Below are 19,532 nucleotides of genomic sequence, written 5' to 3' on the forward strand. Positions count from 1 at the left end.
AGCAATTTCTCTTCGCCTAAAAAAAAAACCAAAAAGGTATCAGAAACTCATCTGAAAAATTTTCTCATCTAAAACTAACATCACCACAGGCATAAACATTAAAAAAAACTGAGTGTAAGCTCTTGACAGAAGTCCTGGTATTGGAAGTCTGCTCCTTTTAGTCCCAGGTAGCCAAATTGCTTTTAGCCTATTCTACAGAACAATTTAAGCAGACAAAAGATACTAGGAAAAGTTATATCAAGAATCATCATTCCTGATGTATTTTATGCTGGATTCATGTTTTGAAGTTGTCAGCTGGCAGACAATAACAACAGCTCAGCAAACAATATTATTTGGATCTTAAATACTATTTTAGCTCTTGCCCTCTTCAAGCTAACAAAAAATTTACACATTGCTTTCAGTCCAAAAACAGCACAGAATAACATGACCACTCTGACTTGCACACGTTAGGTATACTTGTCAACAGTTTCACTTTGCTTTCTTCTTCCCACCTCCTATAGTACAGCTTACAGGAAGCAGGAAAGGAATTTTTCTCCTTTGAGCTTTATGCTTGCTGGGAATTCCTTTGTTTAGGGAAATCCAGCTAACAAAAGTCATTTAACTATCCTTTGCAAACTTTCAGTCACATCAAAAGAGCAAAATAGAACAGTGTAGCCATTAAAGGGACAAGATTGTATTATGCTTGATTTGTCACTTAGATACATAACAGTTCTCTTTTTAAAAACAATCAATCAAAAAACCTCAAACACTATTTTTGGCCACATCTCCTAGTCAACTTCTCATCTTTTTGAAAGGAAAACTGGCATGCAGTAACACTTAGGAGATACACCTCCTCATAACAAACACTAAGCTATTTGTGTACACATATGGATATCAAAAGAGTAAATAAAAATTTTGGAGTCCGTTAATTCATATAAAGATACTGTTAGGTAGAGTCCCAGACTTTAACATCTGAGTAAAAGGCTTGACAGAATGCAATCTGATTAGATTTCTAAATATAGTATCTTATCAATTAATGTATAAAATAGCCTTTAGCAAGAAGTTGAATTACTACCTTCGGAGTTCAACAGCTCGTCGTATTCTTTCCAATCGAACCATGTGTTCTCGCAATCTCTGTTCCTTCATCTTTTCAAAAGGCAAGATATCCTTTCTACCCCTGTATTCCCTGAATTTCACTTTATCTTGAATAATACGCTCTTTGTTCCTCAATATCTGTGGCTATAGATAGAGATTACAATGGTTATTTCAGAAGTCTCATTCATTTAGGGAGATTTCTGGATGCTATGTTCAAGTATCATTAACTACTTAGCTATCCCAAAGCATACAAAGCTTCTATCTAAGCTTAACAGTTTGTGATAGTTTATTGACGCTTCAGTGAAAATATCAACTGTAAGGTAGTATCAAATCAGATAAGGATTGCATGAAATCTACAGATACTTACTTTATCAAACCTTCCCCTTCTAACTGTCCTAGTGTGGCCTTGGTCTCCTTTTGTTTGGTCTAAAACTACAATTTGGCCTGGGCTTTTACCACCTAGTGAGGGGGAGAGAGAGAAAAAAAAAAAAAAGGAAAAAAGGTTTAAAACATGCACACATTCCTATTTGCCCATTGCAGATCTTCCTTAGTGAAACTTCTAATTCTCTAAATTGAACTGTTACTGGTAGGAGGAACATACCAGCACAAGACTGTAATTAAGTAGCAATATAAAATATGGACGCTTTTACATCAGCTCTAAAGTAATACATGTTACTGCAGTCTAAAAAAGAATAAGTGCTTAACTCTCTGGTTTCTGGTAAGAGCAAGAACATGCCCCCAAAACAAGTCAGACACACAGATTCAACAGAAGGAAACATGGGTATATTGCATACTTATTCTTTTCTTGTCTTCAGTTTTTTTAGTGGATTCTTGATTAGGGCCACTTGCTCCATTATCACTCTTCTCATCTTTACCTTCTGTTTTCTTGGCTTCTTTACTTTCTTTTTTTTCAGATTTATCAGATTTCTTTTCTTCTTTTTTGGTTGACGGAGTTCTTATTAGGAAAGAAACGCACAAATGCTATGAGGAGAATTCAACTTAGAGGATTTTCACAACTTCAGAAGACATGTGAGATTTCTTACTTGCTGGCTTTATCGCTTGATCCAGTCTTCTTGTCTCCCGTGCTTCTACCCGAACTAGATTTCTCATCACTTTCCTTCTTCAACTCCTTTTTGGAAGGATCACCTTTCACCTATATTTTTTCCAAAACCAAATAGGTTAATACAGACTCTTGCATAAGATGGTCTATTTTGGGGGAAGTTTTCATCTCATGAAACCTACTTTCTCAACAGAAATTTGTTGTCCGTGCAGCTCTGTTCGATGAAGGTGTGCAATACATCTAGCCACTTCTGTACTAGAAGACATTGTTACTATGCCGTAACATTTTGCCCCTGGGCTTCGTGCATTTGTGACCACCTTTGCACCAAGTACCTACATAAACAGGTAAAATTTAGGTTTTGAGAGAGACATTTCTAGTAAGGAAGTGATGGTATTCCAATAATATTTTACCCTGGTATATAAAAACCAAAACAAACAAAACCACCCCAACAGCAACAAAAACCCCACCCCACTAGAAAGACTGGCACTCCAAGTTTTCAAAAGGATATAATTCCACGGGAAGTTGCAGCTCTCAGAACTTTATCCCAGCTTTCACATCAAGGCATATTCATGCTTACATCCTGTTTTGACCAGTGACCACCTCATGCACATTATCTGTATGCTTCTTTTGGCAGTTACTGTCAAAATTCACCCACAGAAACACCACTGATCTGAACTTGACAGTCCATCTCTGACAGATGAACCCCACAAAAAAGTCAGCAACTGCCAACTGATGGCAGGAAGGTATAAGAAGTATTATGTATAAACTTAGTAGGGGAGTCAGTTCTTCAAAGGCATCTAAGCAAATGTGTCAATTAAGCAATTTTAGCAACCAGCTCTTTGACACCTGCTTCTTGAGAAAGCATTAAGCTTTGTGTTCCTGCTCCTTGCTAGAATTTCTGTAACTACTGGAGCCAGTCTTCTTGATGTCGTCATGCACTAATGCAACATTTTTCTCTTTATAGCAGTCTGCAATGGCAGAATAATTTAGAAACTAAATATTTACCAACTCATTTAAACCTGGGAAGCGACATAAAAGCAGGTACCAAGCATCTTTGCAGCAAAAACAGACGAAGAATTGGAAGTACTAACAAAATATACTCTCAGGCTTCAACACTTGAAGGCATTAATTAAAATCACCTACTAAATTCATTAGAAAAGTCAGATATCCATTAATCAGGACATATACTTGATATTCACAGTGCTAAGATTCTAACTACTTCCCAAGATGCAATAATGTCATAACTGCACAGGCTTATATAAACACTATGAATTCACATAGTTATGAGCAATTCCTTTGAGAAAATAAGAACTGCAAAAAAAATTGTTTTCAGAAGACTGCTTAGCTTATAGGGATTCTGCACTGTTCTATTTGTATGTTCCAATTCGTATGTTAAATTAAACCAAAATCCAGGAAAACAGACTTAGTTTAAGCAGCCCGTAAAAAGTCATTAAGTCATCACGAGAGACCCTAAAAGAACAGCCACTAACTGTCACATTTTTTTACCTATTTCTCCCTGTCATCAGCCCTCAGATCACAGTTTAAAAAACAGTCTCCCAAAGCAGCTGGTTCTCTAAAGGCTGTTTATATTACAATTTTACCAGTTAGCACATCATCTTAGATTCATGGTTAAACAGAGTTGCTGCAAAAGAACATAGCCATTATTATTTAATTAAAAAAAAAATTAAAGCCAGTCCTGACCAGTCAAATTTGTGATATTTGTTTTACATCTATCTTACCTCAATAGGAAGAAAAATTTCTTGTAAAACTAACATACGGTTCTTCCTGCAAGCATGCACTCTTACTTCAGGTGCTGCAGTTACTGGATTTTTTAGATTACAGTAGTTGGCCATTTCATCTCAGACTTTTACTTAAATAATTACTCAATTTCTGGAACTGACTAGAGAGGGAAGAGACACACACAACACACACTGTAACACGCCCCATGAAATACCTTTCCATATTTGCCAAAGAGATTTTTCAAGTCAGCAGCTTTTGTGTTGGAAGACAGTCCGCTAACCCACAGGTTTCTAGTTGAACTTCCACTGCTACCACTAACACTGCTCGCGCTTCCTGAAACAAGTATTACAAAACAGCCAAAAAATTAAGGAGACAAAAGGTACCATGAATATTGAACTAAACTGTTGCTGAAAAGAAAAAACTTAGCCTGTTACCTTTAAATAACTGTTTATCCGGTTACCTTGCTTGAAAAGACTTCTATATAAAAAAAATATATGCCATAAGATTTCATTCATTTAGCCATGTACTGAGAGCAACAGCTTGGCTAACTCATACCCAAAATGACAGCTAGAAAAATCATACAGTTCTTTGTTAAAGGCATGCTTTACCCCTCATTTGGGTATGTACATTTAGCTTCAACTTCTGGTTCTTATCAATAACTTCCATCCAAGAAAATTTTTTTTAGCACCCAACATTTGTTCTTCATCGGTACACCTTGCACCACTCACATTCCCAAAGAGATGGCAGAAAGGAGAACAAAGGAGACTTAGTTAATCCTAGTGTCCAGAATAATGTGGTCACTTCAAGAAGTTGTGGAAATTATTGGCCCTCCATCCAGAACAGCTTTTGAAAAATACTGGTGGATGTAGAACTGCATGCAACCCACCAAAATAATTTCCCACATACTAAGGAAAATACTAAAGCAAAGCTGGAAACACATTATGTGCCTTCAACACCATCCCTCTCCCCCCAGATTAGCCATTTTTGCAACAACATAGAACTAAGAACACAAGACATGAATGTAATCTTATTCCCAACACCTTTCAGGCTTATGTTATTTACTTCAGTTTGTTGTTGTCTGCTGCTAAATATACCAACTGCTTTTGAGGATGTTAAAATGTAGCCAGTCACAGGCAAGGCCAGAACTGGATCTCCAGCTAAACGGCTGGAAAATCTGGTGGTATGCAGAGTTTTAAAAGGTAATGTAACCACCTTGAGGAAAAAGGGTAGTTTTCCTTCTTCAGTGCATCAAGATGAACTTAGAGGAAAAGCAACAAACCTCAGTTATCATCAAACTAGGATTACCTTGATAATCCCAGATATCTTGATAAACCACGATACACTTAGAAGATAATGAAATATCACTAAAGAGCCACTACACTGGCTTTGGCTCTGTATTTTAAGACAGCTTTTTAATGGGTACTATGACAGTTATCATATATGCTACATGACAACAGATTTGCTGTATCTTAATTTAATTTCATTGTAAGCAAATCACTCTCATGAAAAGACATGCAAAGACTGAATTATGGCTGTCACAAAAAATTCTCTTCAGAAACTAATTTAGCAGGTAAAGCTCCATTCATCAATTAGTGATATACAGAAGATTCTGTGACAAAGGTTTTCGGCAGAGCGCTACTAGGCAAAATAAGGAGACACATGAGTTTATACAAATGCATTTGTTCAACTATGAAGCACCAGTATAACTGGTGACACATGTACTCTTGAGCTCCACTCTGGGAATCTGGAACGGTAACAGAGTTTTATGGTAAGAGACAGAAACTCCAAGGCAGACAAATAGGTCCAACTTTAATGCACTAAACAGCCACAAGTGTAATTTTGCCAGCTGGCATTTCAGCTTGGTTGAGAGTTCACTTTATTTAAAAATCAGCTAGAATTACAAACAAGACAAAAAAATTTAATTGGTGTTGTGTTTAAGTATTTGCAATTATTTTTTGCTTGTTTTGTATATAACGTCAACCCAAGCTGGTGTATAGAAGTTACAGCAGGCTTATCTGAAAAATCACACCTTCTCATCAAAACAAAGACCTGGGAAACATTAAGTGAAATTTGCTCCCAAAAGTATTTTGTAATAGGAGAATGTATGGTCACTGAGTCTTTAGAATAAGTATTTTTGATCTTACAAGGCATCTGGCATAAGGGAAAAAAAAATATATGTAGACACAGACATATAGCTAATGACTACTGTACCTCTAGCAGTTTACTACAGACGGATGAGTTCAATTCTATAAGCCATTTTACTATGTGGCAAGCAATTTCTCAAACAGGAGAGAATTTAGTTCAAGACAATACGACCCTAATTTGTAATAGTTACCTTTATCATCCTTTGATGTTGTCTTGCTTTCTTTAGATTCCTTAGTAGAGCTAGAGAAGCAAATTAAATATCAGAAAAAAATTGAAAATACAGAATAAGTGTTGCATTTTATACTACTAATACTAATAGACAAGTTAACATTTCAAAAATGAAAATAAAAAAGGGCTAGACTGTATATTTGAACAAATTATTCCCTTATGGATTCTTGCACTGATTTTCCCCAAGATGCCTGAAGATCTAGATTTTCTGACAACTCTATTCAGTGGAAATATGGCAATCTTCTCCAGATTTCAGGACGGGGACTTGACTTCATTTTGTGTTCTTAGAACTGATAGCTGTTCATTACCATCACCACAAGGACATTTACAAAAATCGTCAATTTGAAAAAAAAAATAAACAAATGCTGACAATGCGACAATGCAATCAGTAGGACATAGTGTCTATACGAAGATCTTGAATTTTAAAAAGTAACTTATGGCGGTCAAAAAAAAAAATCTATAGGCAGGAGCATAGGATACTAATTATAAGATTCTTGCTGCTACCCCCTTAATGCAGAGTGATCTTATTGAATGCTGGTACTCAGTATCGTAAAGAACTGACATAGAAAAACAAACCTCTTTGCTTGACCAGAGGCCCCAGTAGACGAGGGACCTTTCTTCAAAGTATCCTTTTCTTTGTCTCCAGATTCTGCTTTCTTTGAACCTTCTCTGGCTTCCTTCTTGACGGGATCACCCTTCACGCAGTCTTCCTTCTTACCATCTTTATGGTTCTCAGTCATCTCATAGTCCTTGCTTTCCTTCTCCAGGCTCTGTGAAATCGTATCCTGCCCATCCTTTGGCTTACTTGCTTCAGAATCTGTAATTTTCACATTTTTACCTGTTTCTAGGAGGTCATCACCATCAAAATCCAGAGTGATGGCATCTTCAGCCTGGATTGTAACCGATATGTTATCATCCTCAGCTTCTTTCAGAGAGGTGTTAGCTTCCATCTCTTCGTGAGCCGTGTGATCAGCCTCAGCTAGGCTTTCTTCTGAAGGAAGAGGTTTAGATACTTCTTGTGTACCATCACCAGAACCTGCTTTATCTAAGAGGATTTAACAGGAATAAATATGGCAAAACAAGAAGTTTAAACAATTTCATATGCATAAGCTAGAATAGGACCTAGAAAATACAAAGCCAGTTATTAGCACTGATGGAAGGTTAGAAAAAAACACAAGGTGTATTAACACAAATATAAATCCTTTACCCAGGATCACTTATTCTTCACGGCAAAACACATTTTCTAGAGACAAATACCAAAACATTAGGAGGGAGAATATGGTTCCATCCTGGAGATACCCGTTCTTCATAAGAAGTATCTGTTTTCCAGTTTAGGATTTAGTGTTCCAGAAGAAAATAGTTGCTTTGGATGCTCAGTTTGATTTAATCTGTCTTTGAATCTTCCTGATTCCAGGACTTCTACACTTCCCAAATCCCAAAGAATTACAGTCTTGGAGAATTCCACCCAGTCTTCCACACTGGTGTTCTCTTTTGCTTTTACTTTCCAAGCAGTTGTTTGGCAGTCAAGTTAGCTGTACAAGGCTGCTGTAGGACACGGAGGAGGGAGCTTTAATCCAGAGTTCGTAGACAAGCTGTTCTCAGTCTTCATCCACTGGACAGATTTTTCCATCTCAGTCCCACATAGGCATCTCCAGCCGTCTTCTTGGATTTGCACAGATGAGACACTTCTGTCATAGGGTCCCTCGTAAACGTGGAGTCTGTAGTTTTATCCTGTAACTTCAGTAATGCGTTTATCCATCTTGTGTAAAGTGACGGTGTTCCATGTCCCTTCTAGTCCACAATACATAGGATCCTTAAGACTTCTGTCCAGGAAGTCTGTTTGTCCAAATGCATTACATTCCTTCTGTAGTTTAACTAATGTGCACAGCTTTAAAAAAAAGGTAGCCACTCCACAAGTTTCCAAACACTTGTTTTACCATCCTATATACAACTGGTATTTTTAAGTGACAGTAAGCCAAGCATATGGTGGTCCATACATTTTTGGGGTGCTCAAGTTCAGTGTAAGGGTGTAGCATTTCACTCAATTAAACATCAGTTACTGCAGTGCAAATTGGAAGCTTCTGCATCAAGACTTACCGTATATTAAAATTGGATTCCTTGAATACTATGTTTTTTTTCATTAAGAATTACAGTATTACAACTATATTATACATCCACCACAGTAACTGACAAGTACGGTAATCAACTCTTAAGAGTAAAAGAACTCTTAGAAGTGGAATAAACCCACTGACTGCAATGATTCTAGGCGCTGAGCTTAATAAGAAGACAACTGATACTTAGTACTGGAGACAAGCCTAGTATTAGTAAAGAGACTAAGTATTACAAGAGAAAGGTGGCTACTCGATCAGACTAACGACCTCTGAACTCTATTAAAGTTTAAACATACCTTTCTCATTTTCTTCATCTTCACCATCCTGCAAGAAAAGGAAGTCAAGACTAAATGTCTCCTACTTTAAAACTTGAATCAAAACAGTTCATATTTTCCACAGAATTTCTACCATATGAAGGCAAATGAATGATGAACTGAAAACTGTTTCCAAAGAAAAAATTACCTAGAAACCAAGCCTGTGCATCTCCCTTGTTGAATCACTGAAAATTTGTACAGAACTTCACTGGCATCTATCTGCAACATTTGTAGTTTGCAACTGGTTGGAACACAGCTGTTTTCTTCCCTGCTTGAACTCAACAGGGCATTTCCAAACTGTTCCATGTCTTGCTAAAGCCTTTAGAATAGATGTCACACTGCCGATTACTACTTTCAATGAAATGCAAGCAATCCATCATTAGCTTTAAAAGGCTTAGGACGGAAGTCAGAAACCAGAAAGACTTCCTCCACTAAGTACCTAAAAATGAAACTGTGACTTTAATAAGTATTTACTTATTTATTGTTAGCCTCACTGAGCACAACATGCTGTATGAGATGTCCCTTTTCAGACATCAATTCCATTTAACTCTAAATGAATTTCTGAACATAAAGATGTTACAGGTATTAGTATCAACAACAACAAACCAACAGCAACCAACCAACACCCCTCCCACCCTTGTAAACATTCTCCAAAGGCAATTTTCTATGTTAAAATGGGCGTTCTAAACTCCTGTATTGGCTGTACGTACTACCTTAGCATTTGGCACAGCCCCCTGAAGTGTTCTTAAGAGAGTTTCAAACACATTCTTTGCTAAAAGACTATGCACTGAATACTCCCAAATTGTAGACAGGAATTTGCATTTAAATAGGACATTTTTTTCGGAAACCACAATTATCTGCATTATAAAAAATAAATAAAAAAAAGAAAGCTTCCCATACTGTTTACCTTTACTGTATTACATCATCTGACTCTAAGATCTATACTGAAACAAAAAGCCAGTCTAAAGTGATCTTTTCCAACTAAACAGACATGAAAATCAGCTTAACAGAACTGAACTGGAACTTACATGGACAGTTGGAAAAGTGTAATCTTCTATGTCTCGGCCTCCAATTTCCTATAAGAACATAAAAAGGACTTGCTCAGCAAACTATCTCTAAGACACTTAAACATTCAGAGAGTCAAGAGATTCAGTTAACTCAGAAAACATTTTAGTTAGTGGATACAGACTCAATAAGGTGAGCATCAATGAGCAGTTCTCATGACTTACATCTTTCAGTTCAGTGTTCAGATTATGCCAGTTACTAACAGTACCAGCAAAAAGGACCACTTAGGAATTCTGTATGGACTGTGGTAGAACTTTATCAGTCAATGCCACATTTGTTTCAGGACTACTCAAACACAAGTCAAGTAGAACAGAAAGAAAAAAGTACCAAATTACCTTTTAGAGATAAGCAAGACAAACTGTAAAACTATTTCTGACTTCCTAGTAATACAAACCCACTCAGAAAAAAAATGTAAATTTTGCTGATAAAAATATATGTACAATACAACAACGTACCTGACTTTCAGCATCCTTTTCTGCATCTTCTGTTGTCTCTGCTGGCTCTAGATTATGGTATCTTGTCTTTTCTGCAGATGGTGGTTCTTTAGCATTCAAGTTCTCATCTTCAACAGATTCTTTCGAGTCCTTTAATTCATCGTTTTTGTCTTGATCACCTGCATCTTGAGTCTCCAATTCACTTTCCTTTTGGTGTGAACAACAAATATTTCACATAACTACAGGTATTAGATACATTCTGAAATATTCACTGCTACAGTCCCTTTTTCTGCAAAATACTGTATCACATCCACAATAAAAATTCACAGCATGTTTAAAAAAACCTCACACCTTCATACCCTTAGGCATCACAGCTGTGAACACAGTAAAAACAATGCTCCAAATTTCCCCATAAATTAGAGCAAAGAAGATGGAAGCCTTTCTTTGTAAATAAAGCCAAGCATTAAACTTAAATGTAAACTGGGAAAAAAAAATTACATACTTTTATTACCTTGACAAAGGAATCCTCTTCAACTGCAGCATCACCAGTTAATTCATCAGCTTCCTGCTTTTTACCTGAAATGATAGGATATGCTAATGCTAGAGCTGCTATGTAGAGGAGACTTTCTTTCAATACAGATTATGCGCTGGGCCTTAGTTTATTATTCTCTATGCTCTAGTTTATCTGAACTGTTCCCAAAATTGAGTATTTTTAAGGTGAGGAGAAAAAATGTCAGCTGAGTGAGCATGAACAATCAGCGCAGTTGCATACCCAAGCAGTTACATCCAAGTTAGTGATTTTAATACCACTCCTTCCACTTTGCGTGATAATGGAATTCAGGAGAACATGAAACTGTACATTTCTAGAATTACTGGAGTTAACCAGACTTTATAGGATAATTAGCATCGCTGAGCAACTTCAGACAGAAGGGACCTCTAAAGGTCATCTAGTCCACCCAACCTCCCGCTGAAAAGTAAAGTTCCCGCTATGACTGGATTGCCCAGGGTTTTATCTAGATCTGTTTTTGAGTATCCACAAGTATGGCAACTGCACAGCCTCTCCAAGCCACCTTTTTCAGTGCTTTTCATCGCTAGAGAGAACAATCAGCAGAATTGAGTCATGTGAAGCACACATTTTTCTAGATGTTCTCTACTGTACTAAGGGTATGTTCCATTGAAGAAGTCTGTTCTTCCAGCACACACACACTTTTCTCTAATAAAGATGCCTCTGTGGAGATGATAATTAGGCACCGTTCCCTTTGGGAACCCACTGTTTTTCCTTAATCTTCTGCAAAAACAAGACCAAAGAACAATAAGTATAAATATCTCCACACAAATAATACCCTTCACAGAGCATTCCGTGTCTCTGATTAATTCTGTCAAAGATTAGCCTATGCGATGGTTTCCAGCAGTTCAAGGTACAAAAGCAGTTCTGTTAGGCAGCAGCTTTACTATCTGCTACTGAAACTCCATTCAAGATCCAATGGCAGTCATCATCGGTATCTAATGCTTTATTTTTTCATGTTACATCTTCATCCTCTCATGAATGGCTAAATCAATTCTATAGATATTCAAAAGGAACAGCAAAGGAAAACCTAAGCTGAAGTCTGATACAGAATGGACATTTCTGCTACCTGGAATAGCCAATTTTGGTCGGTCATTAATTCCATAGTCTTTCATACACAGTTCTTAAACTGCATTTCAGAGCTGGAAACTGCTCAACTACAGGGCAAGAAGAGAGACTACTGTTTTGGTTTCACTTAGATCCCAGTTAGCCTTACTTGTTTCACTGAAAGGCGGCACTCTGACAGTACCCCTCTATACAGCGTATTGTTTTGAGTTCAGATGCACACTAGCCTCCAGGAAAAGACACATGGCAGAAGTTATTTCTACAATTACAAAACATGAGATCTAAACGCATAAAGAGACCTTGCCACTGCTTTTACTTCATTCAAAACAAGCAAAATATTCCTGTTATATTTCTAATGGAATAGATTTGTGAGACTGGTGCAACAAGCCAGCAACACAGGTATCCTTAGGGAATCCAGCTTTCCTCAGAAAGAAGAATGCACTTACACTGGAAGGGACAGTTTTTGATGTGCATCACAGCTGATGCCTGAAAGCAAGACTAATCCAAATTTGGTATTACTATTTTAGCATTCTGTGACAGAATCTACAGCAACAGCTATCTTCAATAGAAATGAAAAGCCGTGAGAAACAGCAAGGATTTCTACACGCATTCAACTATTTTCCGTTTTACCCCTCTCACATTTCAGTTCTTTAGTTTGTTAAATCTGAAACACTGAATTTTTCCTGCAGCCCACATCCAGCTAAGCATACACAGAGACAGGCAAACACACACAGCAGATGCTAGACATTTAGCAACTATCTAGCATATACTATGATGAAAGCTATTTAAATTCACTCATTTTGCCTGAGGAAATCTGGCAGGTGAACGAGAACCCAGACTTTATAGGGAACAGAAAAAAAAAAAAATACGCACAAAGCTACCTCAAGGTAGTCCCATCATTCTCCAACAGCAACTACAGAACCGTATTTTATTGATGGGTCCTCATCAAGAGGAAGTTATACCTTTCAGTAATGAAGCTGTCCGTACCGTTTGTTTGCTGATAAATTAAGCCAGACAGAAATACATGTTTTCACTAGCCTTTCTTTAGTTTGTCTGTCTTTGCAGCAAGTCCTATTTACTCTGAGTACCAGAGGTTTTCCAAGGCATAAGGAGACCCAAACAATGATCTTTGCTTTTCAGCTTCAATCCAGAATGTGGTAGGAAGCTTGCTTTCCCTCTCAGTTCTGTGTTTCAGGTTACTTTGAGCTGGTCAGAGTCACACTGCTCACAAGTGGCACTTCAGGGTTCCGATACAGATAGTTTTCAGATGTTGGTACAGTAACTTGACAAAAAGACAATGTTCACAAAAATTCAAAACACTTTCCACACTGATACTCATCCACAATGGGCTACTGAAAGGCACACTTGGCTCACAATTTCACATAACTAAAATCAGATTGCAACAAACACTTTTCAGAAACCGACTGTTGCTGTGAACTTACTCAAGACCAGTATCACTTTGAGAAAAATAACTGGGATTAAAAGTTATATTAACAACCACGGTCTGAACAGGACTTCTGCACACAACAGACATGGCAGCTCTCCAGTCACACAAGTTGTCAACACACGCTAAAACTTCTGTATAGGTTTATTCATGCAGTGGCTACGGACATGGCAGTGGCGAAAGCAGCACCCACCACAAATCTGTGTGCCTAACACCACAAACGCTAATTTACCTTGGAACGATGGCACTCCTTTATAAGCCATGCTCAACCCCTTTTCTGGCAACAGCAATTGCTACACACCATAAAATTGCAACAGACTATTTACAGGGAGAATGAATATTCTCCTTAGAAGTAAGCAGAAGATTTAGAACATCTTTAAAATGTTGGTTTAACATTATGCAGGTTTAGCTTTCATCTCGTTTACATGCCTTACAGTAGCATAAGCTTGTCCTACCTATTCAAGGTCCTCTACAGTAGAAATTCAGGCTACTTGGGTGTATACAGAATTACAGAACAGCGTATTTTGGACAAGTCTTGAACAAACTAGACATCTGCATCTCATGTACTTCACAGTACAGTGACACACTCATCATAAAATTTTGGAAGAATTAGTGCTTGCATTTCTTCCGGTATTAGCTGAAACCCCCAACAGCATTCTGTTCTACCTGATGCTAAAGATTCAGCAAAAAACATGGGACAGGAGGCAAAAATGAGGAAGGAGAAGGAAAATCTCTACATGGAATAAACCTTTTATAGAGTTATTTAGTTAAGAGGTCTGCTGCAATTTGAATAGTATAACTTGCCACAATATTAACAAAACTAAACTATCCTGTTATATTTCTGTATTTTTAAATGGTAGCATAGGGTAACAAGAACATTTTAGTCTTCTACAGGGACTGCAGGATACTGCTCATTTATGGTTTTTAGAAAGGATGTACTTTGCGAAGTCAGATACTCTCTCGAGAATCACTGACTTGTTCGTAGGATTTGCCACCATCTGTAATCACACAATTAAACATTCATAACACTTCCTAGGGCAGCTCATTAGACATATCACTCACCCCCACCTTAATGAAATTCCTTAGGAAGTATCTGGCAAGATTACTTCTTTCTATCCAAGGGCACATGGAAGCCTTACCTATAGCTTGTTGGGCACTGCTTATATCTCGCTTCAATAAGGCATGATTTATCATAACTTAAACGACAAAATCAACTTTCCAATATGGTACCACCTATGTAAAGGCTTTCTAAGGTTCAGCAAGCATGTTATTTTTCAAGTGTTGATTAGGACTTAGAATATCTACCATCAATACTGCACTCAGGTATTTTAGCTTAATAATTCCCTCCTTCCAGAGAAAGATTATTTTCTAGACATTACCTACTCATTAACATGCAAGAAAAAAGTCTAGTTTAAAAGGAATGCTCTCTTTACAAATAATTTACATACATCTTTCCTCAGAAGAGGAGAATGCATTCATTTCCTTATAATGTACTCTACCTTGAGTAAAACTCTTCAGAAAGAGTAGGGTTTCAGCAGCTGGTTCAATCTTGACAGAAAAAAGTTTGCAGGGATACAGAGAGTGACTGAACACCACGGGTCAGATACCTAGCAATAATAATGGATTAACAAACCTACTTTGTGAGTGAATGAAGACAGACATGTTGTAACATTAAAAGGCCTAATTAGCTGTCCAACAGCATTTCGTGCGAAGGCATCCTCCCAAGAACATTTGGTGAAGCCACTTTTCAATCCTTACTATTTTATTTAGCAATTGCAAAGCAGATCGACAGAACCAGCCACTGAGACAAAGCACAGATCACGTAACGTAACAGACAGGGCCGTAAGACACTTTTTTCAGCGCAGTTGAGAATCCTGATCTTTCTCCAGCGACGATTCACTGGGCAGAAGAACACTGATCTACCCCAGGACACTCTCACCACACAGTGCAGTGTTTCAGAACTCAAATCACACAACTACAGTAAGAGATGTTAACAACTCAGAAGAAGAAAAAATGAACCGACACTTTGTTAAAATACTTATTTGAGTATTCCTGAAGGACAGATGACATCATGACAGATTCTTTCCCTCACTTCACTCTCCTTTTGCAGGCTGACAGTGTGCAACTTAGTTTTGGGGTTTTTTTTTAAGTAACTAAACAGTTTTAATAAAGAAGTCGAAAATATTCGAGCCATAGTATTAGCCATTGATGCCATTGTCAGCATTTGATCTAAGCAACAGTATTGTCAGTTCGAAATTCAGTTGGAAACTAGATGGATACTTAAGACACGAAGGAATACATGTCTATCTGGCCTTAGAAACTTGAAGAGCAGCAAATGAACATCTTTGCTCACATACATACTCAGAGGTTAAAACTGATTAGCCTAAAATCCGTTCTTCATCCACACTAACTCCAAAACCTGGCAGAAAAGTAACTTTCAATGACCAAGTTATGATGTATCAATATGCTACAATATTTTTGACTGCAGATACTTCAAAGGAATGTTCACATCAGAATAATCTGAAAAATATTTCATACTAGCAATAAAGTAATTTCTTCTAGATACGAGAATAAGCAGTAGAACGTTCAGGCTTGAAAAGAACAGCTTTTTTTCCAAAAACTGTCATCTTTACACAAAAAGAGAAATTTGTCCATACCTACTAAATTCCAGGGTGCAGAGGTACAGTTGAGGCAATTAAAGATGGAGCACTTGGTATCTGTTCCATTTTTAAGCTTTCAAACTTTACTTGTCAAAAGCAACTGATCTCACCTGTATAGCTCTTCTGGTTAGCTGTTCTGCAGTCCTTTTTTACCACAAACATTTAATTAAATCAACTTCTGGAAAAAGTGTTAGATTTTGACTAATTTTGCATACAGGACGGATCAAGGATTCTTGTTGGATTACAGAATCATTCTGCAAGCATTATTTTAAGTCGTGATGCAAAATCTTCCAATTATACACTTTCCTGATGAAGATCCACATGGTTCGCTCTGTAATCTCAATTTTGGACAAGTCATTAAATGCCCTGTTTTAAATACGACTCCTTTTTCACACAGTATCTTATGCTGCAGAACTTGGTATGGGACACTGGCAAGCTGCTGTTTGTTTTAAGAGAGAAAGAAGGTCTACATTCAAGCCAGTTTAGTCAAGGCCTTATTCTTCTAGTGTTTTACAGACGTTTCTTTCCTATCTCATAGCAAGCTGACTTTGTATCATCATTGTCGAAAGCTTGTCACAGTCCAGTAAAAAACTGCAGTATATACTCAGTTGTTAAATCAATTTATTGAGCCATTACAAAATCCTGTTCTAGGAGATTAAGTCCCACTCATAGCCTCATTCCTATTCTCTTCCATTTTTGTAAATACACACACAAACAAAGCAAGGAGAGGGAAAACAAATGCCTCACTCCCCCACACGCACTATTTCTCCTCTCTCAGTATTCCAGATCAGCAGACAGTGCTAGGGAATGAGACATCTCACTTTTCCCAGAGTTGCAGTAAAACTGGCTACAGAAGACATTCAGATCTAAAACCAACAGCCACCTGACATAGTTTATGATTTTTCAGAAGGGAAACCTCCTTCTTCTCTCCCATTCACCTCTCTCTGGCTGCTGTAAGGAGATTTTATCCATTATTCCCACTACCTGGCCTTTTCTGAGGCTGTATTTTCTTTGCAAACAAATATCTAATATTCCTGTCCTCCTCTGTACAGCAATAATAGCAAGGGGAAAAAATACTATAGGACTAGTAGTGGCATTAATTTTACTGTTGGGCAGCAATAAAATAATTAAAGAACCATTTAATGTTAGTCTGAAGCTGTGGGTAGGGGGAGAAACAAGCATTAGCAAAAGGCCGAGAGCAATCTGTTGGCAAAATCAGTAAAGGAGGCAACGCTATTCATAGTGAAGAGCATGTACAAGCAAAAGGGGGATCACAATAGTTATTTTTAAATGAAAATTCAGTCCTACTGAATTCAGTTGAGGTGTACGCATCTCCCACATGCCTTTTAAAGTTTCCTAGTGACGCATTAGGGAACAGATTTCTGAAGTGATAGATTTCCAAGTTTTGAGGGATACTTTCTGTTTACTAGTAACATATTTCAGCAGAGAGAGAGGAAGGCAACATCAGAATCAGCAGTTAACACATACAAGGAAAAGTTAGAAAGAAAGACTATATTCTTTCTTAGAAGTAAACCAGCAACATCAAAAAAGATTTTTCCCTAGCAGAATTAGTGAGTTTTTCTTGTCCCACACTTTAAGATTAATATAGCACGAAACTCTCATACCTTTGGCACTAAATTTGCTCATGACTTCTGTAATCCAAACAGTAATGAGAAAAAACTCTTGAGCTTGCAAAGTGAGCAGATAAGAACTTCATGAAGGTCGTATTTTACTTCAAGGTTTACCAAGAACGTATATGTCATACGGACGCCTTACAATTCAATTCCACAGAAGAGGTGGCAGGGAACAGCAACTAAAGCCCTGCCTCAGGGAGCAGCATCACTACTGGACAAACTACCCTTGCAGAAGCAACTAAACAAGAAGGCAGCTCATGAACATTATGCACATCATTATATTAGTTTGGAGAAGAGGCGGATGAAAAGCAGCAGATAAGAGAAGTGTTCATCACAACAGAACAAATAGCCATTTAGATCTCTACATGAAAAACTGTGGAAGCGTTTCCTTATTTAGCTTCCATGTAGTTTTCTTAAGCATCAGACACCTTTCCAGGGTAGGGAACACAATAATGTCACAGAAGAAAATGAAACTACATTGTGAAACAATTCCCTTTCACTTTTCTAGTGTGTCAAAAGTACAGAGAAGTTATTCAAACTTTCTAAGCGGATTGATTTTATTATTAAATTCCCCATTCACATCACCAAACAAAAGCATGAATAATCACTTCCACCACAAAACTCAGCCTAAAACAAGTGACAGGGGTGTCAGATTGATAATTTCCAAAACAGTCATCTATAGCACACGTATGAACATTCTTGGCATGTATGTTCAATGAAGAATGCTATGCATAAACCAGACATTTCTTTTCCCAGTATTACTTGGCTATGGAAGCTCATAGCACAACAGAAAACAAAAATGCAAACAAAAATCTCCCAGAACCTCAACTCACAAAACAGTATTTAAATACTTATGCAAAAACCACAGAGCCAACACAATCACTGCCAAATAAATTGGTATAGAATATAAATTATTTTTCAGAAGAGGAAAACTAAAATCTCTTAATTAGACATTTCACAGGGAGCCTTCAGAGCCCATCCAGGAAATTCATATTTATAAATCCTGTCTTCAGTAAGAAGTACACTAATAAACCCACACAACACAGTCCTCCTCAGGCAGTGGCCCCCTACCACATATTGTACACTCATCACTAGCATGTTCTCACAGCTGAACAATCTCTTAGTTTTCCCTTTACTATTGTACAAATACTCTCGGACACGAGATACCCATCCCCAGCGCCACACAGCGGTTCCTATACCCACTTTGCACCTTTTGCACCCTGTGTTCAGGATGTCTCTCAACACAGCATATGCCAAAAAATCTCCTGGATCACCTACACAGCCTCAGCACGCACAGCACAATTCTCCAGGATCTGCGGGCAGTACAGCCCCTATCTCACAACACATCTATTAAGCCACCCATTTTCTGTCTACATCCAGCATCTCCCTACATTGCCTATACAGTGACTGCAAACAGATGAGTAAGGCAATAGATGTCTTACAGGACAGAAGTCAAAACAGTAAAGTCACAACTGTATCCAAACTACAGGCCGCATTCCATGCTCCTTCTCTAAGGCGATATATGCAACAAAAACTGCTTAAGAATTTAACAAACACCAATAGATATTAACCTTTGCCTTTAGATGGTTTCTTGGTGGGTGTGTCAGCCGAAACAGTTATTTCAATATTGTCTGGATCGCCTCCTTCCTCTTCAATAGCCTAAATGAGACAAAACCATACATTTCTTAACACATTTCAGTGGGAAGCTACTCAATTTGACTTCAGCAGAAGTCAGTGAGCCAAAACAATCATTTTTTGCCAGCTCAAAAACATTTTACAAAACACTGGGTTAAACTTTTCACTTCAAGCTGGAAGAGAGGGAGAACACATTAACGACAATGGCAAGAGTTTAAGCTGTTAAAACGACATTTTCAAACTAGAGCTTATCAAGGATCAGCGCATTTCTCTTCGGAAACGCAACACTAGAAGGCCACTACGACACCCACGATGACATTAAGAGCAGCACAGAAACAGGAGGGAGGGACGCCCAGCA

At 37.7% G+C, this 19,532-nt stretch overlaps 1 protein-coding gene across 1 annotated transcript in view; it reads right to left on the reverse strand.

The window, feature by feature from the left end:
* Positions 1-19,472, reverse strand: part of SLTM (SAFB-like, transcription modulator) — a gene marked incomplete at its 5' end in the record, with an annotated part of 25,398 nt that extends 5,926 nt beyond the window's left edge. Inside the window, 15 exon segments of the mRNA XM_010073826.1 lie at positions 1-16; positions 1,055-1,218; positions 1,442-1,533; positions 1,869-2,029; positions 2,118-2,227; positions 2,317-2,466; positions 4,089-4,207; positions 6,210-6,259; positions 6,824-7,292; positions 8,655-8,682; positions 9,701-9,748; positions 10,193-10,378; positions 10,674-10,747; positions 19,111-19,198; positions 19,407-19,472. The exon segment at positions 1-16 is cut by the window's left edge and continues 21 nt beyond it. Of these exon segments, the coding sequence (XP_010072128.1) occupies positions 1-16; positions 1,055-1,218; positions 1,442-1,533; positions 1,869-2,029; positions 2,118-2,227; positions 2,317-2,466; positions 4,089-4,207; positions 6,210-6,259; positions 6,824-7,292; positions 8,655-8,682; positions 9,701-9,748; positions 10,193-10,378; positions 10,674-10,747; positions 19,111-19,198; positions 19,407-19,472 (1,821 nt within the window).
* Positions 19,473-19,532: the final 60 nt, after the last annotated feature.

This window comes from Pterocles gutturalis, unplaced genomic scaffold (assembly GCF_000699245.1).
Source record: "Pterocles gutturalis isolate BGI_N339 unplaced genomic scaffold, ASM69924v1 scaffold43757, whole genome shotgun sequence".
In the NCBI taxonomy this organism is placed as follows: domain Eukaryota; kingdom Metazoa; phylum Chordata; class Aves; order Pterocliformes; family Pteroclidae; genus Pterocles; species Pterocles gutturalis.